We start from the raw sequence: 27,209 nt of genomic DNA on the forward strand, positions 1-27,209 counted from the left end.
CCATACCTTTTCCTTAAAATCGTCTCTTTAATCACAGATACCTGTTATATCCAAAATGAAAAAGTATAGTATATAATATATGGTGTAACAATTGTATTTTGCTTTAAATGATTTTAATTACAAATAATCATTAAGTGATTAGAATTGTTTTTATTACTGGTAATCGTTATTTTGATTATCGTAAATATGTTATAATATATAATAATAATAATGATAATAATAATAATATAATGATGATAATTACTTTATTCTTTTTTTCATAAATATTCATATTTCTTATTGCTTAATATTTTTTATAATTAATTTTATGTCATTAATGGATCCTATTATCCGTAATGGCTATGAAAATTGGCAATGCTCAAAGGTAACGAAAATGTGTTCCTGATCACGATATTCGTTATTTATAACCAATTATAATTGTATAATATTATAATTATATGTAATTAAAAACAATTCCTTTCATCTATAGTACTTATTCGTAACCAAAAAGAATACTAATTATTTTAATGGTTACTCATAATTAGAATAGATAAAACTTTTAATTATTACGTTTTTTAAAGGATTTCTTTAAAATTTAAACAAATTTTAACTAACTGTTTTAATAATAATCTGAACAAGGATAAACCAACTACGTGTGCTGTAAATATACTGTGTATACACATAATTCTGAACCTTCTTGGCATTGATAACATGTACAGTCTTATATGTCATTTATAATTTTACAATTTAGTTTCAATTTCATGTACGTACTACTAATATTGTAATGTATTATTTTTTACTAAATTTTTGACATTGTAAATGATAAAATAATAAGGAAGTTTTAAAGATAGAAAAATGCTTTGGATAAAATGCTATAAAAATACGTATGCAAATAAGTGGCTTAATAAATAATATTAAGCCTATTCTATACCTCGTTATGTTTATATTCTATACCAAATTTGTGCTTATTCTTTGCCTGTGCATATATCACAGACATCAACCAGATTCTATACCTTTCCGTGCTTATATCTCGCTTGTGTTTATGCACATTCAGTTTATGATATATAATACCAACATATACCATTCTTGTTATACTTTCATAAGAAGATGCTAGATGTCACTTTTTAATTCTCGCACGTGGTTGAAATTAATATAACCAATATAGTGGTACATAATTCGAAATAAAATATGAGAATAATAACTGGACGTACTCAAATTTGAAAAAAGACATCACTTTATTAATTATTTTATTACAAAATTTTTGTTTTCATATAGAAATAAAAATGGGAAGAAAGAAATATAATTGGAAAGCAAGAAACATTGCAGAAGTTGAAATTGATAATTCGGTGGTTACAAAGGTATTTTCATTATAATATCTTTTATTCGCAAAAAATGTAAGCATAATACTTCTTTTGAAATAGATTCCCATCGATATTGAACATCGTGAAGATAAGTATGATAACTGTAATGCTTTAATTCTCCCAAATGAAAAGAGAAAGGTAAAAAGCAAAGTTAAAAAAATCACCACTACTCGATTATTATCTAAAAAACGTAGAAAACAACTAGAAAAAGTTGTAGAAAGAAAGAAGAAAAAATTACATGTAAGTTAATGAATATGACATCTTTTCTTCTTTTTATTTTAAACACATTTTTATTCTAAATAGAGGGCTGAACTTTTAGAAGAATTGGCAAAAGTCCAAGCACCGCAAGAAGAGTTAAAACAATATGTATCATTGACCAGTATACAAACTAAAGGGTTAAAACGACATTTTAGAGAGACAGAATTATTTGTTATAGGAAATAAGAACAAATTAAAGAATAAGAATGAGGATGATGTATTAGAAGTGCCCATAAATGCCATTAAGGGTGCTAAAAAGAAAAGACTAGCAATTTCAGAAGAACAAAAAATACAGGAAGCTATTTCAGATCCAAATGTTATCGGATTTGATGTAAGTTATCAATAAAGACAAATTATACTAATTATATAATAATTATTATGTATTATAGGAATCTAGTGGCAGTGAATCCGAATCTGAGGCCAATGGCAGTAAATCTGAATCTGAGGCCAATGACAGTAAATCCGAATCTGCGGCCAATGGCAATAAAGATCAGCAAAAAGACAGTACAACAGAAATTGTATTTTTAGAAAAAAGTAAAAATGAAGAAAAAAAAGAACACATTTTAAATAAAGAAAATGACTTGATAAACAATGTAACAAGAGATGTAGAAGAAGAGAAAAAACAAGCTATTGCTATAAATAAAGAATCATTAAAACCACAACAAGTAATAGAAAGAAAACCAGCAATGTTTGTAACACTACAAAGAAAGCCAGAGATTGAAGTAACTAGATTAAAGTTACCAGTAGTTGCAGAAGAACAAGTTATAATGGAAGCAATTAATGAAAGTTTCGTCGTAATAATCACTGGGGAAACAGGTAGTGGTAAAACAACTCAGGTACCACAATTTCTCTATGAAGCTGGGTATGCTCAGGAGAAGTTAATTGGAGTAACGGAACCCAGAAGAGTGGCAGCTATATCTATGAGTAAACGTGTTGCTGAAGAAATGAATCTCACTGAAAAAGAAGTTTCTTATTTAATTCGTTTTGAAGGAAATGTTACACCAGAGACAAAAATCAAATTTATGACTGATGGTGTATTATTAAAAGAAATACAAAGTGTATGTAATTATTTGAGTAAACTAAATTGAAATATTTTGAAGTATTTATAATCGAAATCTTTAACATTTTAGGATTTTTTACTGACGAAATATTCGGTAATTATTCTAGATGAAGCACATGAACGTAGTATATATACTGATATTTTGATAGGATTGTTATCACGAATTGTACCGCTTCGAAATAAAAGGAAGAGCCCTTTAAAGCTTATAATTATGTCTGCTACATTACGTGTGGAGGAATTTGTAGAAAATAGTAAATTATTTAAAATAAAACCACCAGTATTAACAGTGGAATCGAGACAGTTCCCTGTTACCATACATTTTAACAAAAGAACAAGCACCAATTACGTTTCTGATGCATTAAAAAAAGTTATAAAAATACACACTCGTCTCCCTCATGGTGGAATCTTAGTATTCTTAACAGGTATATTCTTTATGTACTAAACTTTTTATGAAGTTTATAACACTTGTATTTTAAAAATATATATTGTAAAATGATTTAGGCCAACAAGAAGTAAATCTCATAGTATCTAAATTACGCAAAGCTTTTCCTATAAAGAGTAAAATGAAAACTCCAAAGAAGGTAAAAGAATCGCAAAAAAATAAAGATTCTTCAAAAACAGAAGATATTGGAAACAAAAATGATACTAACGATATTGATAATAACAATGATGATGATGATGATGATTTGCATTGGGACAAAGCTATTCGTTATAACAAATTACGACAAAAAAAGCAAATTCAATTACCAAATATTAACCTGGATAAGTATGTAATAAAATTTGTTTACTTTTTCAGTTACTTTATAATTACATATCCATTTTCAGTTACTCTGTAATTCCTATTGATGATACACATGAAGACTTTATTAACGTAGATGATGACGAAGAATTACAATTAGATGAAGATGAAGATGAAAATATCATGATTGATCTAAAGGCCTATACAAATGATCAACCACTATGGGTTTTACCATTGTATTCTCTTCTTTCAAGTTACAAACAAGCAAAAGTAATTAAAAAATGGAGAGAGTAATTCATAATTAAGAGATAAGAAAAAAATTGTCAATTTTAGGTATTTGAGCCACCACCAGAAGGTTACCGCTTATGTGTAGTATCTACAAATGTGGCAGAAACTTCCCTAACTATACCTAATATAAAGTATGTAATAGATTGTGGACGTTGTAAAACAAGAATGTATGATAAAGTAACTGGAGTGAGTACATATAGAATCTGCTATATTAGCAAAGCATCTGCTAATCAACGGGCAGGAAGAGCTGGTAGAATTGGTCCTGGACATTGTTACAGGTATTCATACTAGTACATATTTTTAAATTTAATAAATAAACATAATTTTTCTATTAAATATTATTTATAGGTTATATTCTTCAGCAGTGTTTAATGAACAGTTCGAACAGTTTAGTCAGTCAGAGATTCAAAGAAAACCTGTGGATGATTTACTTTTACAAATGAAAGTTATGAATATTGATAAAGTGGTGAATTTTCCATTTCCAACTCCACCAGATACTATACAATTGAAAATGGCTGAGAAAAGACTTGTGACACTTGGAGCTTTGCAGAAACCTCTTTCTAATGAAGAAAGTACTATTTGATAATCCTTAGTTAACTGATCACCTTTATTATACAGCATGGGATACTTAAAACTTCCCACCTAAATAATTTGTTCGTTTTTAACAATAAAAGAAAAGTATCAAACAAAAATTGTTTAGTTCCAAGGTTCATATAAACTGATGACAATAATTTTATGGATGGAGGCATAGAGGACAAGATTTGAAACAATTTATTTTCTGTTAGTTAGCCTTAAGTGATCTTGAATGATCTTCATTCATAGGTCATTGTATTTACCTTAAAAGCCTTAATATGAAATATAAATAAAAAACTATGTTATTCCATTTAAAAAAACAAGATTGATCTTTATATATACTCTATGCCTGCACCCATAACAAAATTATTATCACTAGTTTATTTATCCCTTGGAACCGAGCAACTTTTGTCTGATACTTTTTTTTTACTGTTGAAAACAAGCGTTTATTTAGGTGGAAACTTTTTAAGTGTCCCATGCTGTATAACTATGAAATATTGTACTTATTTCATTTTTAGGTTCTTATAGTGCTAAAGTAACACTACTTGGTAATAGTATCGCTGCATTTCCCGTTACACCTCGTTATGGAAAGATGTTAGCCCTCTCCCATCAACATGATCTTCTTCAATACACAGTGTGTATGGTGGCTGCACTTTCTGTTCAAGAAGTATTGATGAACTCGTACGATATGGACAGTGATGACCGAAATAAATGGATAAAAATGAGACGTTTCTGGGCTGGCACTGGGAACAGCTTACTTCTTGGTATATGATACGAATTTTTATAAAATTATAATTATATTAAAGAATATGAGTTTGAATTATATTAATATTAAAAAATAAAAATGATATTAATCGAATATAATAAATTCCATTCAAAGGTGATCTGATGGTGTTAATCAAAGCTATAGTAGGTGCAGAATATGCTAGGACTAAAGGAAAATTAGAATCTTTTTGCAAAGAGCATGGTCTACGGCACAAGGCAATTGTAGAAATTCGCAAGCTCCGCCAGCAGTTAACAAACGAAATTAATTTAAATATTCAAGATCTAAATCTCACTATTGATCCACAGTATGTATCGTTAAAAGTATTCATACTGTATATTCAAGTAATTTCTTTCTTATTATCAGTTTTAATTCAGGATGAAATTACCAGTAGATATGGAAGCCAATCTACTAAGACAAATAGTTCTTGCAGGAATGGCTGACCAAGTTGCAAGAAAAGTAATGCCAGATGAGGTTAATGAAGATCAAGATAAAATTAAGTGGAAATATGCTTACAGGTAAAATACCAAACATTTCCTGGCGTGATTTGATTAAAAGTTTAATTATCTTTGAATATAAGAGTACCTAATCTGTTTCTTTAGAACAATGGATATGGATGATCCAGTATTTATACACTCCTCGTGTGTTCTGCGGAAAATGTGTCCTGAATGGATAGTTTATCAGGAAATATATGAAACAAATAAAATGTATATGCGTGGCGTTACAGCTATAGAACCTGAATGGCTGCCTAAATTTGCTCCTTCTTTATGTCGGTTTGAAGAGCCTTTAACCGATCCTCCACCAAGGTCTCACACAATTTTAATATTATACTTCTTTTTCTAAAATATAATTGCTTGTTTTCATATACATACAGGTATGATTTAGAAACTGGCAAAGTAATGTGTAGTATGACAGGAACGTTTGGAAGAGCAGGTTGGAAACTACCAGTAATAAATATGGAATATCCATTATCCATAGAGGGAGTTAAATGGTTTGCATGCTTCTTATTAGAAGGAAAAGTATGCCCAAAATTAAAACAGTTCGTTTCCTTGTTGTTATCGAATCCTCAAAGTATTAACAAGACATGGGCTAAGTAAGATCTTAACATAATGGACATAATTACTCAAAATTGAATTACTAACTTGATACAAAATGATGAATATTCTAGGTTAATACCGCGAACGCAAGAAATAACACAGTTATTACTGTGTAATAAAATTATATCGAAAGAACAATTGTTAGAAACTTGGAAAACAGATAGAAATTGTAAGTACATGTTTTTTAGTACATTCATAATCAAAATGATGATTAAAATGATTACTATTAATTTTAGTCCTCCTATCAGCTTATCAAAAATGGTTGCCAGAATCAGCCCATGGACACGTTATGGCCATTTGGCCACCTATATAATAAATTTTATACCTTAATTATATACTTATAGCTAATTATACAATAATAAAACGATATAGCATACTCGTAAATTATTATATTAAATGGTAACTTTGATTCATACTGAAATGATCATTAAAGCCTCCAACGCTCAGGGCCTCTATAATTATATATCTATAGTTATAAATATTTAATATCAGGCAGTAAAACGGAAAACATTGTTGATTGACTTTAAATTTCAATTTAGTTTGTTGAACATCACTTATTACCAATTTATTATCATTAGATTCTGTTTAATATCCTGAACATTTAAATTTTAAAAAAATTTCTAAATTTTCGTAAATCATTGTTAGCAATATCTAACAATGAGAAGAGTTTATTTTAAATTATCATATGGTATTGATTGTTACTCGATCACTTTATCTTTCTCTAACTACATATATCTCACACTACTGTTAGAACATTTGTATTTTTAGCTTCATTAATTTTATGAGTACATTATCTCGTTCAAACCAATCATACAATCGTATATTGTATATATTTGAATCTTTTTGACTGCAAACATCTAATACAATAATATATTTCAACAGCATTTTATTCAAAAAAATTGCTATATTTCATATAATCTACATATAATTTTGGTAGAAGTTTTGTTTTAGTTTTTATAAATTACAATTTACGCATGTGGCACATCATGTATTATTTAATTTGAATGACATTTGAAATAACAACTACTTTTTAAATAAATTATTGTCCTAACTTAGGTTAATATCGATATCTACTAATAAAACATAATGTGCACAAAATGTATATAATGGTAAAAATGCATATAATGAATATTTACAAATCGTTTACAGTTTCGCAAAAAATGAAAATTTGTGCCAGACATTAGTACAATAAACGTCTATTATCTTACACAGTAAAAATAATTTTCATTTAAAATCGTTGGCAGTGCTATGACATCAGTAACGTTTTAACAAACAATTAGAAAGACTAACTAGGTCACTCTGCCTTTACTGCTTTCTTTTCCTTTTTCTTGATTGGATTCTTTTTACAATCTCTATAAATATTGTTTAGATCAAAAGCTGCTTTTATGTTATCCTGTAAAACAACACAAATCTTACTTAATGAATACTTGAAAAATTTTAAATATAAGAAAGTATATCACACATACTAATGAGAAGAGGAATTTAATCAGTTTGCCTTTGTGATCTGCATGTGGACGTCTTTCTGTTTCTTTTCCTTCCTTAAACAAGATTAATGTGGGAAGCTGTTTACTAGTACTAGCATCACTAATGTGATACTTCACTGCAGCATCTGGATATCTCCCTATGTCTACTTTCCCGAATTTCAGATTTTCTAAAGCATATCTATACATGAATGTAATATCATTTTGAATAAATAGTTAAATAATTATACATATTATATAAATAATCAATTGTTACTAACTCTGCTGAAAGTTCAGAGAATATTGGTGCAAAGTTAACACAAGCTGGGTTCCATGCTGTGTAAAATGCAATTAACCACACAATTCTTGTGTCACGGCGCAATTCCTCTTGCAATCCACTAGCACCATGTAAATAGATTACTTTTTCTGGACCTTGATATGTTGGTTCAGGAAACATTAAACCACATACTGTAATTATCAAATTATATAATAATATTCTTTTAAAAGATTACTGTCGTATTAAATAAATACTTACAGATGAATATGATGGCAAATATTATTCCCATGCGAATGTCGGCATAAAACCAAAGAATCAAGTTGGCAATTTTAGTATATACAAAGCTAGATGATAAATAACTTATCATAGTCACACTTCCAGTTTTCCGTGTCCTTATCATTATAACTATCATGAGAAAAAATAGTATCTCTGTCTCTTTCTGAAACACAAATATATCTATTATAAAATATATATTCTGTACAAGTAATTTATCAAAATGTTTCTATATTTAAGTAACTTACCCCATCAAGTTCACACTCATTTTGCGCAAATGCATAATTACATATAATTGGGATACGTTTAGAGACAATGTACGAAAGACTGAGTAAAATATTTATAAAATAATAGGGCTTTAATAGAAGTTGTATATCTTTCTTAAAAGGCATTTTAAAAAAAAAAAAATGTGTAGGTTATGCACGTTGATTAGGATAATATCAAATCGTAAAATTATGGGACAGTAATTTTATCTTATTTTATTGTTAGTTAATGAATAGAAGATGGAACGTTCTTTATTAATGAATAATTAGTTGTAGTACAATTATTTTTTGTACAACAAAAATAGATAAAGCAAACTATAATATCAATTATAAATTCCTCATAACAACGAACACTCATGTACTCAAGTCAAATTTCATATTATTGTTAAAAACATTCTGTAACATTTATTAATTGAATTTAATACAAAAGAGTAAAAAAAACATCAGTATAAATGAAACATGATTATAGTTTAAGACAGTAAAGAGTAAATTAGTGACATAAGTGACTTGATGGATTAATTGGTTGACGTATCATAATATTTAAAATTCAATGAAATAATTCATTTTAAATTTGTTAAAATAATTATTTAATACATTAAATTATTAAAATCGTTTTAGTATATAAAATTAAATTTGTTATTTCATAAATTTTCATAAAATCACAAACGATGTACAAAAAATTTATCACCATAGATGAGAAACAGAATAGACCTTAAACACAATGCTTTTTTTGTACTATTTCTGAGATAACCTGAGTCTATTATCATTTTCGTGTCACATGCGATGTTATCGATTTGGTAGTAGGAAAGACTACAGCGCCAGTGAAACGGTAAAATGTATAATTACATATTACGATATTCAATTGTTATCAAAGTAATTTTTCATGGAACATCTAAATAATTAAAATATTGGAATTTGAAAGGAAAAATTTGTTAAATAGGAGTGATAAAAACCAAAAAAAAAAACATTGATGTATCGATATAGCTGCCATAAGTTTAATTATTATCGATATTAATCGGTACATCGATAGCAAAACATCGATGTTGTAATATTAACATTTATAAAATTCCTTTATAAAAGTCTCGAATCTTGTAGATTTTTTTCTTTGAATTACTCCGGAAGAACCAAAAATACTAAGTTATTTAATATAGTTAAACGATTGCTTTATTAACTTATCATTAAACTAGCTTTTAAAAATAATTTGTTGGCTCATATCGATATAGCCACAAACGTAAGGAAAACTATTAAGCTAATGAAAATAATTTTATTTAGACTTGAATGAAAGAAAGCAGATGTTATATATTCCGTAATAAAAAAACCACAGTTATAGTATACCTGCCACTTCTATAATACAATATGTGTCATACGTCTATTATACTAATTTATTTTTACAACAGAAACATTAATATCTGATGGGAGAAACAAAAATTATCTTTGATCGATACTGTAAGCTAGTATGGTACTTTGTTATGGTATGACATTCTCCTATTTACAATATCTTTGTTTACATTCTTTAAATGAAATAAAGTTGATCGTAATTTTTATATCTGATAATACTCTATCTTATTTTAGGCGATCAGTTCGGAAATTTCTATTTAATAGTAACATTATTCGTATAAACGTTGACATTAGTAATAAAATTCATGATACTTTTAGTTATTCTTTTATCACGAATATGTTTTTTGGTAGTACATACGATTTATCCCTTCCAGAGATATGGGAGTTGGAGAAAGACTGCTACTGTAACATTAACTGACATTGTTGATCATAGATAAAGTTCCAATGACCAATTAAAACAAAATTTGAAGACAGGGAGGAATAAGAGAACGAACTCAAATCTAAAATTTCAGCTTCGGATATTTAATAGTTTCCAAAATATTAATAAGAAACGTTTAACATAATACATTGTATCTTTTGCAAGCACAGGTAATCCCCGTTATAACACGGTTTTTAAATTCTTAAAAACTGCCGTGTTATGCGAATCCATGTTATACGAAACGAAAAAAGAGGTTAGGTACCAAAACTAAAAAAACGTACGATTATTTTTTTAATTAAGAAAAATATGATTACTAAAGTAATTTCGTTAAAAGTATTAAATATTAATACGTATTAAGTAACGTTTGTTTCGTTATTGCTACTAAGCATCGTTAACAGAGTTATTTACTTATTTTCTTTCAGGCGATATATTTTCAACCTCTAAATTTTCTTTAGCATTATCTCGAGTTCTATATTCTACTTTTACAAAAAAAAGTCGTAATTTTCTGTAAAAGATAATACAGAGTTAAAAACTGATTTACAAAAATGGAAGATATAATTACCATTTTCTTCAAAAAGGATTAATAATACTCGGTCGACAATTTTGAATTTATGTAAAATAATAGCAAAATGAAGAACGGAAAGTTTTTAAATATACTTAATCCGCCATAAACAAAATGTATTTTTCTGCATGCAAACCTGATACGACATACAGTTCGAATGAAAAATCTGTTGGTCTTAACACTTATTGTTAGCGGACCGCACGCTCCAGAGCGAACAATACGGTTTCCATCGCGCTCGGGGAACCCGAATAAGGAGCCTTAAAAATTGGTGAATTTCATTATATATTGTGCTTTATAGAAGCAGTTCGTCAGTAATTGCGAACAACTTCAAATGGAGGTAGTGTAAGTAATAACCGAAAACGAGAAACGCGTTGCTAAGGTCAAAATGGGATCGGTCGGGCACCAACTTGCTTTAAAATGGGGAGATTTCCCCGATCGGTCGGCTAATTATAAGTGTTAAAAGCTCTTATTACATGCTGTGCTGTTCGGGAATTTTCTTAATTTTTAAACCGTGTTCTAGGATAGTATGTTATGCGGAGGTTTTTTCTAATTCTCTAACCGTATTAAAGGGAAACTGTGTTATAGAAGTGCCGTATTAGATAGGTGTTACCTGTATATAAGATTCTTGCTATGTTTAGTTGATTTTACACACTATAAGTACCTATTCGCTACTGACTAACAGTGTTTTGTATTTAATGCAGTCAGAATTGAATGCAGTAGAACGAATGAAATTTATAAATATCTTGGAAACAAAATCAGAGCGGGGGTCATTAGATGTATATAAAAAATTGTTCAAAATGTTGATTTCTAGAACATATTCAAAAATCATTGATATCCTGCAGGGCATCTGCTTTTTAAATGAAGACTAAAATTGGTGTGAGTTCTGACTTTGGCGTCCGGTCAGTAATCACGATGGAGTCAGTATTACTAATGATTTGCCGAGCGGTGAGGCAAACTTCGGCGAAGTTGGCGGACCCACACACTGGTCAAGGCCACTCACCTTACCTCCACGATGGTACTCTTGGGACCCAATGGGCCGCTGCCTGCACTACAGTGCTTGCCATTGGGTGCGCAAGAGTGGGTGGCATGAAGGCCGTGGAGACTAATGGTTGGATAATCATATGCAGCTCGACCTAAAGTGGCCCAAGAGCAATTACTTATTAGAGTATCCCTCCTCGGAGCAGACTCCTTACTTCGATTTCTTCGTTGGTTCGATCTGCTCCGTTTGGACATTGGCAGTGTGCAAATCGCACACCACCATCTGCGGAAGAGTATCCCTCCTCGGAGCAGACTCCTTACTTCGATTTCTCCGTTGGTTCGATCTGCTCCGTTTGGACATTGGCAGTGTGCAAATCGCACACCACCATCTGCGGATGTGCCACAAAGGCGAGGAACAACAAGAGCCGTATTGCGCAAAGCTGCTTAGAAAAGACATGATACTTGCTTTTTAAATAATTACCTACTATTGTATAACGTCGAAAGGATAAAAGTTTACTTTAGTGACTCTGTCCTAAATGCATTTATTTTTGTTCATTTTTTTTTTCTTTTTTTCAAAAAATGCTATATTTTGGCATTAATAAAAAATTCTGCTACTTTTCTGTAAAGAACATAAAATTTGGAAATAACCGTAGTATGCATTGATCAATCCCGATGATTTTGAAATATACCAACAATTTATGCAAGTATTTCAAATAGTAAGGCCAAATAGCAATTATTGCTTGAATAAAAGTTGTTTGGAATTTCGTCCTCTTTAAGATTTAGGTTTTCCCGATCTATAGACCTTATCGATGATAAGATATAGCTAGTTTTGAGAAAACTGGAAAAAATGTTGATATAAGGCAAAGTCACTATACCATTATCTCTGAAACGACCAAGTTCTAGATTAATTGGGTCCTTCCCAATTTTTATAACATTGAGATATGTTAAAAGGATGCAAATTTTGAACAACTCTTTCCTTTGCAATATTGTTGAGTTGACTTTAGTTTTCGAACTATTACTAAGATTACATTTCTACGATATTTCGTAGAATTCAGCGTATTCGTATATGCAGGGTGATTGACTCGTTAATGAACTGAAAGGCAGTATGCCGCCTAAACGACGTCTAATCTGACAAATATGTGCAGCGACTATATATACTATACATTTGCGTCTGTCTATGTATAGGTGTAGTAAATGTTAAACGTTAAAATTTTCTGAGTCTACTAGCAAGCGAATTAGCTTATCTTTTTACCTCAGAACCTTCATAGAGGTCATATCAAAAGTTTTATAACACATAAAGTTATCACTGCGATATTTACAGATGGGAACACCACAAGAGAATTAGATTGTATATATAAGGAGTGTATTTAAATCGGGTGACTTTGTAATATTCCGTATTCATGATGAAATAGGACTTGTAACAACATAATCACTATATTCGTATACATATACGTAGGATACAAGGTCTATGATCAGTACGTGTTTTTTTCTAGTCATTTGTATTATTTGTTAGAAAAATAATATTTATCGAAGGATTACAGTAATGCTTGGTTAAATTACAAAAGTTTGGTAGCTAACATTGAAACTTAATGGAGTAGGGAATCTTTTTTTCCAGGAATTGACTTAAACATTGCCAGATAAAGAAGGAAAAGAGAAGTATATACATAGAACGAGAGAAAGCAGGAAGATAAATACAAGACGATGAGTAGCAACGCGTTGCGACGGTCGGAATTCAACACTTCGATTACCACTAAAAAAGTTGTATTTTTCCTGATTATTATGTTATCTTCGTAAAAATGGTATAAATGTACGTTAAGATTCTACCGATTAAAATGAGTTTAAACTTTATATAAATCAGATTAATTTCAATGATAATAATTAACTTGATGTAGGTAGCAAAATGATACGTAAGTATACTTAGTAATGTAACAAAATAGTTCGATTTATGTGGTTTTTGAATTCATTCTGATTGCATGAATCTAAGCAACGCATTGGTACCTTTTTTAAAAAATTGAAATAAAAATTACAAAAAGTAAAATTTTCTTTCCGTGTTTGCTTTTTTCAATAGGGGTATATATGTATGAACTATGTGTTGCAGCAAAAAGTCCACTGAGCAAAACGTAGGAACGAACCAACCCACCCATTCTAACACCATCGCAGAAGTAGAGTAAACGCCCTTCCCTTATTGGCAGAAATGATCCCTTCCTATTAGCCCGATTATATAGCACCGTTTAACAAAGAAAGCGAACGAAACAATCGAGACAAAGTGAGACAGTCGCAAGAAGCAGATGCAAGAGCGTAGACTTATCCTTAAAGCATTAACTTCAGATTCTTCCGATGAATGTTCATTTCCAAATTTTATTTAACTATACTTATATTTCATACACGTATTAAATATGTGTTCAATATTTGTGAAGTATAAGTGAAAAATAATCATGTTTTGTTCGTACAGTTTTACTCTCGTGCAGTATTACTTGTATTCGTAGGCTTACAATGTATTATTCGAGTATAGGAATTTTACGGAATTCTTACGCCTATGTTAACGTATAACGTTACCGAACCTGAAGGTAGTGGTTTCGGTAGTGTCATATAAGAGTGGGGACTATCAGCGAATATGTTAAGCGGAGCGAGTGGAATACCCCCGTTGTCCCTGTGCCCCGTTGTCGAAACAGCGGACTTTTTATCCGCTACGCATAGTATATATTTTCATACTTCATTTGTCTCTTTTTCTGTTGTTATACCGATTCTCTTTTCTTGTCAACCATATAAGGTTTCGCTGAATTCGGGATACTGAGAAGTGGCAGAAAAAAGCGGAGATTGTCCACCGTAAAATTATCAAACTGTTACTTCTTCGCGGATTTTTACATCATTACACGTCATTAACACGGATCGCAAAGGTGTTATTTCAAATAACTTTTTTCTTTGAGAAAATTGGTAGTCGGGCCTGGTTTCCGAAATATAAGTAAAAAAATATTGTTACTAATTATTGAATTTTGCTCATCTGCTCGTGTGCATCTGTGAGAGGCGACAAGCACAGCGCGTATACTTGCTACTCGGCCGACAAAATAACAAGAATCATCAAATTACAAGAACCATTGACAACTGTTTATCAACGATTTATTTAAACCGTTTATTTATCAAAATAATGGCGTAGAAACTATTAGCGGCCGAAAATTTTGCGAGTACGAAAGGCCTATATTTATACATAATAAGTAATTTCGTTACCTTTAATTACAGAATGTATAAAAACTATATATCACGATCACCACAACGCGATTCTACACCTTTGGATTGATGGTGATTTGTGAAAAAAAAAACTTCTGCCCAAAATTGGCGTTTATAGGCTTTTTTAAGATTTTCTAGATCAATTTTTACGATCGCATTTTTATGATCGCATCGGCTTCTACTCGTCGAGAGGGACGATATTGCTTCAGGAGACATAGATCTCCGAATTCAATCGTTCTCTCGAAAAACGATGTTAAATCATTAATTTTTCTTAAACTCGCTTTATTGTCATATTTCTATATTTTACATAAAAAAAACTACGCTCTGATGAAGCAACAAAAAATTGTAATTCAGTTTGGAATATCGAAGAAACAAAAAATCTTCGAAATCGTTATAATTTTCAGCGACTTGATCCATCCGCAGTTTAGTTTCCAAGAAGTAATGTCACATATTATCTTACTTGTTACGGATAAGCAGAGCGACCGTGAAAACGAACTAGTTATCGCTATTGCTCTTGCTTATTCGTTAATGGCTTACTGTTGAATAGTTCGTTCATTAAGAATCAATGACTCGATAGTACCGACAAATAATTCGCAATGGCTTTCATATATAATTCAAATATTCAAACCACGTCATGCGTGGAAGTTTTACCGGTGTGCCATTTACAGACAAAAGTAGTTTCTTCCACTCTGAATCAACAAAATTCGAGTTTGCAGAAAAAAATATTAGCAAACTTTATTTAATGATCGATATATTTAATCAAAAATATTTCGTCACCGTTGTATAGACAGAAATTACTGGACATTATTAAATTTACCGGAAAGTACTGTCCGTCTTTGAAGTAAAAGGAAATAATACATTTTCAACGCGTTTATTAATATTTACCGAATAATATCATTTCTATCGTTATTTATAACCTCTTCCTAGCGTAATGGTATTTTTAACCTTTTCCCATTCCTACAGGATGTCCCAGCAACGGTAGTGCATCTGGAAAGGGGGTGATTCTACACGCAGAAACGAATAGAAAAAGAAAGAATCAAATTTTTTGATTCGAAGTTGCGTTTTCGAGAAAATCGACTTTGAATATTCATCGAGTTCACGTGTACTTAATTTTGGCTATTGTAAGGACCATCGGTATATCAGCGTATTCGGTGAATATTCAAAGTCGATTTTCTTGAAAACGAAGCTTCGAATAAAGAAATTTTATTCTTTTTTTTCGATTCATTTCTACGTGTTGTGTGCGTCACCTCCTTCCTGTACTACCGTTGCTGGGATACCCTGTATAAAAGAACTCACTTTTGGAGGTAAAGAATGCGAGCAGTGCTTGTTTTAACACCTACTTCATTTTGGAATCTTTCTTTCTCCAAAAAATTTTGGAGGGACATCCTTCAAATCTATGGTCCCAACGTTATACACAGCATTCTCTTATTAAGGTTCAAGCTCAATTTTGAGATGGAGGGGGTGTTATCTGGGTTGCTATTTTCCTCGCGATCATATATTACATATTATCATATGTAATCCACTTTTCATCACCCGTTATCATCTGGTCCAACAACAGTTTGTTTCTGTTCCAAGCAGAGATCTGTGAAAGACGACTCAGTGGTGTAAATTTTGTTCACTCGACTCATGAGGCACCTATCTGGAATACTCATACGACAATGCAAGTTTCCAAATATGGTTCGAAATGATTTATTGCGTTGAGTTGAGTTGTTCTGCAATTTCCGATGTTGTCAAAAAAGGATCTCTTACTGTTCGAACACGTTCATTCGTGTTAAAACTTAAGATGACATTACCGGATAGAACTTTCCGCTAGACCTAACATATTATTTGGAAATCATATTCACCAGAGCATATCTGAGATTTCTTTTGAATGATATTCTTGAAATTCTACCACGACATTCTCTGGTGTTTATTTCATGCATGATTGTGTTTCTCTTCAAACTCGGTGGATAGGATGTAAATCTGCTTCACATTTTTTCCTTTCTTCAGCCAAATGTGATGTGAAAACGTGAGGCAAAGTCATTAATGTGGTGTACATGTCTACGATTCGATTGCTATTTACTTTGAATACACATGTAATCGTTAATTAAACAGACTGTATAAATCATCGTCAGTAATCAAGTGAAAGTTTAATATTATTTTTCAAAATACTTGTAACATTTCTCGAGGTAAATTACAATTTTTCGCTGGTTTGTCAATATATATATATATTTTTAACGTAAAATATAAAAATATGATAAAAGGAAGGACTTGTCAGTTTTGCGGGAAGGTTTTTTCACAAATCTCCACCGATCCAGCGGTATTCATAAATTAGCAATAACTTTTCTACACTTTGCTCTCTACTGTCATCGCTATTATCACTTTACAAACACCTAAATTCTCTGCATTTTCTTTTGAGGACGAAGCTGGTGTGGGTTCTGGTGTATGTGTTCCGCCAGAAACCCCGATGGAACTGATGTTTCCAGTAGACCGCTGTGCGGTGAGGAAAACTTCGGTGAAGTTGGTGGGCCCACATCCTTGAGATCCAGTGGGTGGTGTCCAATGCGTTCGCGCGCATGCCACTGGATGCGGAAGAAGGAGTGGCAACATGGGCCATGGAGATCAACGGTTGGATCTCATATCCATACCAGACCTGAAGTGGCCCACCAAGTCGGCTCCTTCGGCCGAAACCAGGGTCAAGTGCGGGTTAAATACCCCATTGGTTGGACCATGTCAGTTTCATTGGCAGATGAGGAATCTCGCATCCAACACCTGTCAGTATGCCACATAGGCGAGGAATGACATTGAGCCGTGCAATACACTAAGCAGCTTCGAAACAGACACACTACTTGCATTTTCTTTTGTATGGATTGAATTATATTCAACAGTTTTCAGTGCAATTACCATGTTACCGGTCTAATTCATTTATTTAGTTCATTAACAGTTCATTATTCTTAAATTCGAAATAAAACGTATAATTAATGATCGTATATTTTTACTTTTTATACCCGTTACACATTTATAAATAGATTATTTATAAATTCAGATATAAAAATAAGAAAAGTGGGAATCAGTAAAGAACAATCTTATCGTCAGTAAACAAACCATTCGTTAAGAATTATATATACGAATTGTATATACGATTAAAACTAATAAAGTGTCTTCACGCTTTAATTACAAAATATATTACGATACATAATTATATAATGTATATCGAATCGTAAGTTTAAGATGCAGATTGCAATATGTGAAGACTGATATCAACATCGATACATCTGTATTAGATACTTTTTACCGATACAAAAATACGGTATACGCTTCTGGCTTTCTGAGACGGACAGAACCAGACTGGGTCCTTCCTGATCCTGATAACTTTGAAATATGTTAAAAAGGGACAAATTTTTAACAACTTTTTCCTTTACGATATTGTTCGGTTGACTTTAGTTTACGAGATATTAGCAAAATTCCAATTCCAATACCAAATTATTAGAATTCAACGTATACGTATGCATCCATAGCAGCGCGTGTGTCAGCCTTGGCTCGTCCACCACTTATCTACTGTTCTGAGGCGGTTGTCATCTTTTGTACTTATATAACAGATGAATCTAACAATGAAATTCCTTCAACTATAATTCAGCTACATGAGCACACTAAATCGGACAATTAAAATAGGTTACGTTAAATTAATATCCCGATCATCGTAAAGCGACGGTCACGTAAGCGAAATTCAAAATCTACAAACTGTAAATAAATTTTAAAGGGGTGGAAGGAGTAGGGACACGATCTCAAACTTTAAAATTTCAGCATCGAAAATTTAATAGTTTCCGAGATATTAATAAAGAGCTTTTGATGCGATACCTCGAATTTTACTCATACCTACGTACACGTCCGTAATAATATATACGTCGGTCTGTCCATTCAATACGTACAACGGGTGAACTAGTTGAACAAATATAGACTTCGACGAAATTTAAAGCATACGCGTAGACAAGGGTACAGTCATAACAGTCTGAATTATTTCATTCTACGTGTCATGTAAAATAGTGATTAGGTTAGGTTAGATTATATTTATAGGGTAGGCGAGTTGCAGGAAGAGGGACAGAATTCCTCTCTTGTCCACGTTCGTATATTTTAAATTTCATCAAAAGTAATATTTATTTCAGTGAAAATACTTTTTTAACTAGGTCACCCGTTGTATATATATAGTACCGATCGCTGCCGTGTGTTTCTAGATACGTACAATACTGAACCAGTCAGAGCCAAAGTCAGAGTCAGAAACACTGGCACAAACGTACGTGCATAAGTAAAATTCAATGTACTGTACCTAAGATTTTTTATCAATATCTCGGAAATTGTTAAATTCTTTAAACTAAAATTTTTAATTTTAAATATTCATTCCCTCGTTCCTCTTTTCCCTCAAAATTTTCTCTTGGTTAGCTACGAGTGCTTTTCAAACCTTATTCTTTCAGTATCAAATTTTTTGAAAAAATTTATTAAATTTATCATTATAAAATATAAATTTTTATTTAAATGACAAATTTGATTCATAAAAAAGGTATTACAAAAATATAATAAAAGTCTTTGGAAAAGTCCAAAATTATTACAGATTTTCTAATAACGAATGCAGGTGATAATTATTCGCATTATTAATAATAAATTGAAATTTTCCCTTATATACAAATTTAAACATTTATATAAGATTTATCTATATATGTATGTATATGTGAGTTAGCTGGGTGGGTTACTACAAACGATAAAATAAAGTCCTTCACGTGTATGCGCTACAATTTTTACGTGCCTATGTATAGACACTGTATATAGAAGAAATTATGTGACGTTTAAATGATACAACAACTTATTATGTATCGTAACTTTCTGATAATTCACTCAGTCGTCAACTAACCACGTTCCGTATAATTTTAAAATATAGCAGTTGGACGGAAAGACGTGATACCGCCTGATAGTTTTAGGTTAAACCTTGTGATATTTATTAAACAATAAAATATGCGCGCAACTATTGCGATATTGTTCACCTTCCTTGGTTGTTGTAGCAACGTTTTTTTTCTGGAACTTCTTGTTAAGTCAGTATTACAATTTATTTTCTAATTATTACATGCATGACCTTTATATATTACTTCTAAATTTATTAATAAAGTAATTTGTGTCATTTAATGTAATTTCGGAGTGTGATATTCTAAGTTAAATGCTATTCGTTATTAATAGAATTGTAATGATTACTGCTTTTTCAGAGATGATCCAGGTAGTGGAAATCTTATTACATTTTCACAGTTTCTTTTTATATCGATAGAAGGATTTTTATTTACTTCAAAATGTGGGAGCGTAAAGCCCAATGTAGGAATAAAAGATTATTTTGTATTAGTAACAATGTTTTTTGTTGCAAATGTTTGTAACAATTATGCATTTAATTTTAATATACCCATGCCATTACATATGATATTTAGAGCTGTAAGTATTTAGATACAAAATGTATTCAGATTTATATTATTAAATAACTGCATAATCATTGTGTGCATATATCATTTTAGGGTTCTCTGATAGCTAATATGATCATGGGTATCATTATTTTGAAAAAAAAATATACTTTTAGTAAATATTTGTCAGTATTTATGATAACACTCGGAATTGTTATTTGCACTGTTGTTAGTGGCAAAGAAATTAAATCTTTACAACCTAAAAATGTTGAACAAGTGCCTACTACACCATGGGATGATCTCTTTTGGTGGATATTAGGAATATCGTTATTAACTATTGCATTATTTGTATCTGCAAGAATGGGTATTTATCAAGAAGTATTGAATTCTAAGTATGGAAAAAATGCCAGAGAAGCATTATATTACACGGTACAATCTTTTAATTGTATTTTTCTATTTTATTTATAAGTTCATGCAATACTATATATAATACTCATGTAAGATCAAATATCTGATTTCAGCATTTATTACCTTTACCATTTTTTTTAACATTGGCTCCTAATATCTGGGATCACTTTATGTATTGTCTAGCATCAGAACCAATAAAAATATCAATTATTAATTTACAAATACCAAAATTAATTGTATATCTTATAGGAAATATTCTCACACAGTATCCTTTTATTAATATTCGGATATATATATATATATATATATATTGTCAAAGTTGAATAACTTATAATCCTTAATCGTAATTTTAGATATATGTGCATTAGTTCTGTTTTTGTATTGATAACTGAATGTACATCTCTCACAGTAACTTTAGTAATAACGCTGCGAAAATTTTTGTCTCTAATTTTTTCTATAATATATTTTAAAAATCCATTTACATTATATCATTGGATTGGTACAATTCTAGTTTTCACAGGAACAGTAATATTTACAGAAATATTATCAAAACTTAGAGAAAGTTTACAATCTAGAGAGAAGAGTAAGAAAATCCAATAAAAAACAAAAGTGTTAATAATATAAACAAAATATACATTCTTTAACGTACTTAAAATAATAATACAAAATAAACGCACCAACAAAAAATAAATTGTCATATAAATGAGTGTAATACTTGAAATAATAACAAAATACAAAAAAGCTGTTTTTGTTCCTTTTATGTTACACTTTGTTAAAATTATTTAATGAGAATTATTTTTCTATATTTATATAACTCAACTAAAGTCTTTATACCTAAAAAATACTAATTAAAATATAAATTTAACATAAAATCACACTTTTATCCAAGTCCACGTATATTCAATAACATCTATGATTAAAAATATAACAGTATGTTTTACTTTTTTTAATGTTCTGAAGTAATAAAAATTTATCTTACATTCTTTATATTATTGTATTCATTAAGAAAATGAAAATATAGAAAAATAATCTTCATTCAATTATGTAATTTATTTATTTATCATTTATTCCTATTTTTACTGAAGTTAAAATTATTGTTTTCTAATTGTGAAATTCACCTTCTGATTAAACAATTTTTTTTGTGTATATTATTCTATGATACAAATACGATAATAATAAATTTATGTACATTAAATATATATACAGATAGATTGTTTTTAATTACTAACTTTGGTAAGTAAAGTGAGTATAGTTAGTTTTATAAAATCAATAAATTTGCAAATTTATAGCATTGTTTATAAATATTTTTATAGAATATAAAATATTGTATATATGATTTTGATATTGATAACACAAAATTATTTTAACAGTGCAAGTACATTTCTACTATATAGTGTATACTTTATGCAATAGATATATTTTTTTCTGCGTAATAATAATAATAATGATAATAATAATAATAATAATAATAACAACAACAACAACAACAACAACAATAATAATAATAATTTATATTCGTTATTAGATTTTCTTACAAATGTCAATATATTATTATATACTTGCCAATAGAAGCTCTTTAATTACAAAGTTATCTCAAAAATTAAAAAGAAATGTATTATTACATATTAATAATTTTAAAACTTATATATTAATGGTTTAAAAATATTAAAATAATTTTTACTATTATACAAATCTAATTATTTTACACAAAATACTAAATTTAGTATCTTCAAATTTAATATTTACATTAATAGTGGTGAAAACCATATAAACATTATAAAGAAAAATATAATTCATGCAAAAACTATCTATACTTGAATATTATTTAAATTAAGCATGCATTTTAAAAACAAATAACATATATAATTTTTGTATAAATGTACAAAATGGTAAGAAAATAAGGCTGAAATTAAGAAAAGGCTAGGCTGATAGATTCTTTTACTGTGGCTAAAATATGGAAAATGAGAACTGTTACTTTACGATATTTCACATTTCTTTTTCTTTACATACAGTTAATACGATCGCAGTTTTAGTTTACATAATATTAAATTGAATTCGCGCGTGCGTATATGTACGCATATATCATTCAATAATAAAGATAGTAACATTTGAAATTGGAACTTCATCTAGTACCTAACTATGCTTAAATTGGTCAATGTATATAAAAAATTTGAGATTAATTTCTCTCTGTTTGATATTAAAATTCTGAAACCTGAGTGAAAAACGTTTTCTTATAACTTAGCGTTTACATTTACTCTTAAGAATAATCTCGGTTTTATAACTAAGACAACTTAAAATAGAAAACGCAAAAGTTTTTAATTATTAGATGTAAATCATGCAACTATCATCGAAATATATAAACAATCAAATAACATGTAAATGAGACTGTTTATAGATCGTCCTTTTTCGACTACTGTAACTAATAAAAGATATATTTTACAAAGGAGTTAGTGAAAGTTGATAATAATTATTAGCATAAATCACATAATCATATACGATACAAGATTTATCTTATAAATAGTTTTCATCGCAGTTTTGTCAAATTTTATAATATACTATTTATAGTTATAGAATAATTATTGTATTATATTTAAGGATTTTTTGTATTTTTATTAAGGATTAAAATAAACCGGCTTGGGGGCTTTCAACGACATTGAAAATATTCGATAATTCATCAACTAACGTTTCATATCGATAGGCCACTCGAATATCCGGCACATTTGTTCGTGTAATATCATTACCGGCTACACCCTCTTTAGTATAATTTGGCCCGAGCCAGTATTGTTTACTCTATAAAATAAAAAAAAAATGTTTATACAATAATAATTTATTTACCTTATGTACGTGTATCCGTAGAATGCATACCTTATGTGGAAAGCCACTCATAAGTACTGAATTACGTGCTAATTCACACATATCACATGAACTAAGTTTCCATACTTGTGCAGCAATACTATATTCTTCCATCAAAGGTTCCTGTAAAATAATATTATAAATAAATATTATAAATATATATTATCAATTTATGTGGAACAAATACGTAGTTATAAAAATTATATACTTTTAAAGAATAAGGAATATCTTCATATGATACTAACTTTGGTAAAATGAAATTGAAGAGGATCATCTGTAGAAAGACTTATACATAATCCTCTTGCTAAATATTCAGGTAATGGATTACGATGATAATTTAAAAAGAGAGAATTGTTACTAAGTGGTGACATTGCAATTCCAATCTGTGCCAAATAGTACAAATATTGTAGAACTGGTACTTTACGAAGTAAAAGACCATGAGAAATACTTTCTGCCATCATATAACCACATACAAGATGTTGAATGGGACCAGCCTCACCACAATGTGGTCTAAGAACAAAGGTGTTTAATTTTTGTTCTCTAAAAATCATAAAAAAATCTATATGAAATATTTATCTAAACAGACATATAATATTAATTACTCATTATAAAAGTATATTTACGCTCTAAAATGATTTAAAACTGTCATGTTAGCATAGGTGTAATATTGGTAATATGCATAAGGAGGATTTTCAACATCATCCCACTTTTCAGGCGTAGAAACATCCTTGTCAAATAAAGGATTTTCAGGTTTGCTTTCGTCATCAACCGAATCAAATCCTATTACCTGTAATAATAATATTGATAATAATAATCCTTTTAAAACCATCAAAAGTTATTTGTTAAGTCTACTTACATATTGAAGAAATCTATGTAACTCTGGATGAGAATTGGGATCATTTGTTACCTCAAAAAGAGGAAGAAAGATATTGTTCAATATCTCTTGGAAATTTGTCATCAATTTATTCAGTTTAAAAATGTCACTATACAAAAATCATAAATGCTATAACGAGTTTATTTTAAATTATACGTTAATTACAACAAATAGATACATGCTAAATGAACTTACTAAAGTCGAGGAATTTGAATAAGCCAGCGCACATTATCAGAATATACATTGCTCTGAATTGCCCATTTTGCTAATTTGTCCCATTCTTCTGGATTTTTACCGTAAATTGAAAGACGTAGTTCTGCATTTTGATATTTGGATTCCTCAAGATCACTGGCAACTTCTTTGATTATACTTGCAAAAAATTTACCATTTGAATAATTGTCTGTTTTTAGAAATACCTCACGGAGACGACTTTCACCAATTGGATTGTACTTGGCATTAAACTTATCGAACCTATGAAATGTATTTCTATCCTAAAAGAAAAGAAAAAAAAGATAAAAAAAGAAAAAAAAAGAAAAAAAAAGAAAAAAAAACAGGAAGAAAAAAGAAAACGATATTAGAAGTAGATTTTTATTTTGAAACTTACTTTTTCATATATGAAAGATTAATGCAAACTTACCGCATGAACATCCAACATATCAACGCTGAGGTCATAAGTCGTTAGATTCATCGATTGGAATACTTCCCAAAGAGACATTGTTCCTATATTTCCCGAACATGTTACAATTTCATCTGCATGATTCTTTAAGGTCTTCTTAATAAACCTAAGTAGATGTTTTTGATTCATACAAGATGCAGCATGAATATGGGTATCAACCTGAAATTAGTAAGTCACTTGCTTTTTTCCAAATATTTAACATGTTCACGATATAGGCTTATAACATAATTTCTATCACTTATATCTTTTCCATACTGACCTTTCGGATGTTATAGAAATCCCTATGAGGAACTGCCTTTTGACTAGCAAGCTCCCTAAGCTCGTTCAATAACACATGTAGTTGGAATTTCGATGAAAGATAACTCAGTCTTCTATAGCAAAAAGACTTTAATGGACCATCAACAATCATTGCACAAAGGAGGTTCATGTCTCTGACAAAAGTTGCTAAATCAGGATACAAGTAAGGAATTGGCTTTTCATTAGCTAAATCTTTCTCGTTAGCATATAGATTGAAGACACCATTAACAGGGGCAATTTTGTAATTTCTTGCTGGAGGAAATTCACATTCCCATGGATCTCCTCGTGATGCAGGTGCGTGCACGGGATGATCTAATATTAACATTATTTATAATGAACAAGTATTAAAACATCATTCTTGTTAAGGTAACGTAATTATTTGTAATAATATTCCATCTTTGAGTATGTAACGTTTTTATGCATGTGTATATGGAAAGAGAAGCAACTCTGAGCATAAAATAAGGCAATACAATTAAAGGAAAGTTTTAAGCAAAGGATAATAACGGGAGAAGGACCTTTCAAAGGCGCATCTTTGATCAGAGCATCGACGTCTGCATCGGATCGAACATCCATAATTTCACTTTCAACTTCTAACTGCAATTTTTTACCTTAAGAAACAACACATTAAACTGACTTTACGTCATAAACATTCACAAACAGGGATTGATAAAAAAAAAAAAAGATTATATGCCAAAAATGATATTATTTCAGGAGTTTGTAATAAATACCTGCGATATCTTTACGATCATCATGGTGAACTTCGTCATCACTGTATAATGGTTTTTTACCGATAGAACGCAGAAATCGCGACGTGATAGAAGGAAAACTCTGTTTAGAATTGCTCATATACTTTTTACGTATTGCCAGTGCTTGAACCAACATTTGGGATGCCTGTTTCAAGTCTTCCAAGGGTACCTAGAAATATCAGTAGTATAAATATTAATAGTAGAAATATTATTAACCCTTTGCACTCGACGATTTTTTGGCTAGAGAAGAGTGAGAAAATCAAAGATTCTCTACTAAAAAGGCTGAAGATACTTTTTTGACCAGTAAATAAAGAATTGTATAATAATAGAATTGTAGAATTATTTGATTTCGATACTTCGCACACTGTTAGATTACATTAAATTTGATATATTAATTAATATCGATCTTCCAAATTTTATGAAATGGTGACTGATGATCACCTCTCGAGTGCAAAGGGTTAATATCTAGTAATATTAAAATTTTCACGATTTTCGTATAAATAAACAATGCAAATAGTCAACTTAAAAGAAACTATTTACACTATTTCTTAAAATAGTTCCTAACGAAAAAAGCTTTATAACGAAACGAGGTGATCTTTATGTAATATCGAGCAGTAACTAGCGCGAAAAATTTTTAACATATATCTTATTAGAGCTTTCATAATTCATGTTAATTAACGTTATTGTCCATTATCTCATTACTGAATTATTAATGAATCTCAGTCAAAGAAAAAATATTCTATTTCATAAATTGATCAAATTATTATTATTCCTATTTACTATGTATGTATATATTCATATATATGTAAGTGCGTATAGATATGCATGTAAATTCTATATTGTAAGTCAGACTAACTTATTAGGAATGGTACGCAATGTCACTTACTGAGTAATATAATTATTGTTTTTTCATAACATTAAAAAAAGAAAACTTCAATTGGTGTGTAGTGATAACAGAAATAATAAAAGAAATCAAATTATATTGTTCATCTCGTATAAATACATAGTAAAATATATATACTATGACATGATA

General features: G+C 29.9%; 4 protein-coding genes across 5 annotated transcripts in view; 2 read left to right on the top strand and 2 right to left on the bottom strand.

Moving 5' to 3' along the window:
- Nucleotides 1-1,240: 1,240 nt before the first annotated feature.
- kz (putative ATP-dependent RNA helicase kurz) lies at nucleotides 1,241-6,559 on the top strand. Its single transcript, XM_017898990.1, has 16 exons — nucleotides 1,241-1,337; nucleotides 1,401-1,580; nucleotides 1,644-1,928; nucleotides 1,987-2,655; nucleotides 2,728-3,079; nucleotides 3,159-3,423; nucleotides 3,483-3,666; nucleotides 3,730-3,962; nucleotides 4,033-4,256; nucleotides 4,776-5,021; nucleotides 5,138-5,327; nucleotides 5,398-5,538; nucleotides 5,623-5,826; nucleotides 5,895-6,113; nucleotides 6,189-6,286; nucleotides 6,354-6,559. The coding sequence occupies exons 1-16, from the start codon at nucleotides 1,263-1,265 to the stop codon at nucleotides 6,428-6,430; spliced, it is 3,642 nt and encodes a 1,213-aa protein (XP_017754479.1). The 5' UTR covers nucleotides 1,241-1,262; the 3' UTR covers nucleotides 6,431-6,559.
- An 802-nt stretch (nucleotides 6,560-7,361) lies between these two features.
- LOC108546771 (thioredoxin-related transmembrane protein 2 homolog) lies at nucleotides 7,362-8,531 on the bottom strand. Of its 2 annotated transcripts, none has more exons than XM_017899019.1 (5): nucleotides 8,376-8,531; nucleotides 8,113-8,293; nucleotides 7,859-8,009; nucleotides 7,584-7,779; nucleotides 7,362-7,510 (listed from the first exon to the last, which is right to left on the bottom strand). In XM_017899019.1, the coding sequence occupies exons 1-5, from the start codon at nucleotides 8,517-8,519 to the stop codon at nucleotides 7,412-7,414; spliced, it is 771 nt and encodes a 256-aa protein (XP_017754508.1). In that variant the 5' UTR covers nucleotides 8,520-8,531; the 3' UTR covers nucleotides 7,362-7,411. The 2 variants fall into 2 exon arrangements, with proteins under 2 accessions (XP_017754508.1, XP_017754507.1); XM_017899018.1 differs by having other exon boundaries at nucleotides 7,859-8,045.
- Nucleotides 8,532-19,632: 11,101 nt separating this feature from the next.
- On the top strand, nucleotides 19,633-21,350 carry Efr (ER GDP-fucose transporter). The gene is made up of 5 exons (XM_017899016.1): nucleotides 19,633-19,971; nucleotides 20,140-20,356; nucleotides 20,437-20,751; nucleotides 20,844-20,995; nucleotides 21,084-21,350. Exons 1-5 carry the CDS (start codon nucleotides 19,895-19,897, stop codon nucleotides 21,328-21,330), a joined length of 1,008 nt encoding a protein of 335 aa, XP_017754505.1. The 5' UTR covers nucleotides 19,633-19,894; the 3' UTR covers nucleotides 21,331-21,350.
- A 1,999-nt stretch (nucleotides 21,351-23,349) lies between these two features.
- AMPdeam (AMP deaminase) overlaps nucleotides 23,350-27,209 on the bottom strand; it is a 28,421-nt gene continuing 24,561 nt past the window's right edge. Inside the window, exons 5-13 of the mRNA XM_017899029.1 lie at nucleotides 26,159-26,345; nucleotides 25,393-25,742; nucleotides 25,095-25,292; nucleotides 24,653-24,948; nucleotides 24,440-24,566; nucleotides 24,207-24,370; nucleotides 23,829-24,123; nucleotides 23,596-23,706; nucleotides 23,350-23,520 (exon numbers count right to left, since the gene is read on the bottom strand). Coding sequence (XP_017754518.1) covers nucleotides 23,350-23,520; nucleotides 23,596-23,706; nucleotides 23,829-24,123; nucleotides 24,207-24,370; nucleotides 24,440-24,566; nucleotides 24,653-24,948; nucleotides 25,095-25,292; nucleotides 25,393-25,742; nucleotides 26,159-26,345 — 1,899 coding nt within the window. The remainder of the gene's footprint in view (nucleotides 23,521-23,595; nucleotides 23,707-23,828; nucleotides 24,124-24,206; nucleotides 24,371-24,439; nucleotides 24,567-24,652; nucleotides 24,949-25,094; nucleotides 25,293-25,392; nucleotides 25,743-26,158; nucleotides 26,346-27,209) is intronic.

This window comes from Eufriesea mexicana, unplaced genomic scaffold (genome assembly GCF_001483705.2).
Source record: "Eufriesea mexicana isolate 0111107269 unplaced genomic scaffold, ASM148370v2 scaffold757, whole genome shotgun sequence".
Classification (NCBI taxonomy): domain Eukaryota; kingdom Metazoa; phylum Arthropoda; class Insecta; order Hymenoptera; family Apidae; genus Eufriesea; species Eufriesea mexicana.

Coding starts and splice junctions, on each gene's coding strand:
- kz (XM_017898990.1), top strand. CDS start 1,263: ATGGGAAGAAAGAAATATAATTGGAAAGCAAGAAACATTGCAGAAGTT. Junction 3,080..3,158: donor AATCTTAGTATTCTTAACAG/GTATATTCTTTA, acceptor AAAATGATTTAG/GCCAACAAGAAGTAAATCTC. Junction 4,257..4,775: donor ACCTCTTTCTAATGAAGAAA/GTACTATTTGAT, acceptor TTTCATTTTTAG/GTTCTTATAGTGCTAAAGTA.
- LOC108546771 (XM_017899018.1), bottom strand. CDS start 8,519: ATGCCTTTTAAGAAAGATATACAACTTCTATTAAAGCCCTATTATTTT. Junction 7,780..7,858: donor TTCTCTGAACTTTCAGCAGA/GTTAGTAACAAT, acceptor ATTCATGTATAG/ATATGCTTTAGAAAATCTGA. Junction 7,511..7,583: donor TTAAATTCCTCTTCTCATTA/GTATGTGTGATA, acceptor GTTGTTTTACAG/GATAACATAAAAGCAGCTTT.
- Efr (XM_017899016.1), top strand. CDS start 19,895: ATGCGCGCAACTATTGCGATATTGTTCACCTTCCTTGGTTGTTGTAGC. Junction 19,972..20,139: donor TTTCTGGAACTTCTTGTTAA/GTCAGTATTACA, acceptor CTGCTTTTTCAG/AGATGATCCAGGTAGTGGAA. Junction 20,357..20,436: donor TACATATGATATTTAGAGCT/GTAAGTATTTAG, acceptor ATATCATTTTAG/GGTTCTCTGATAGCTAATAT.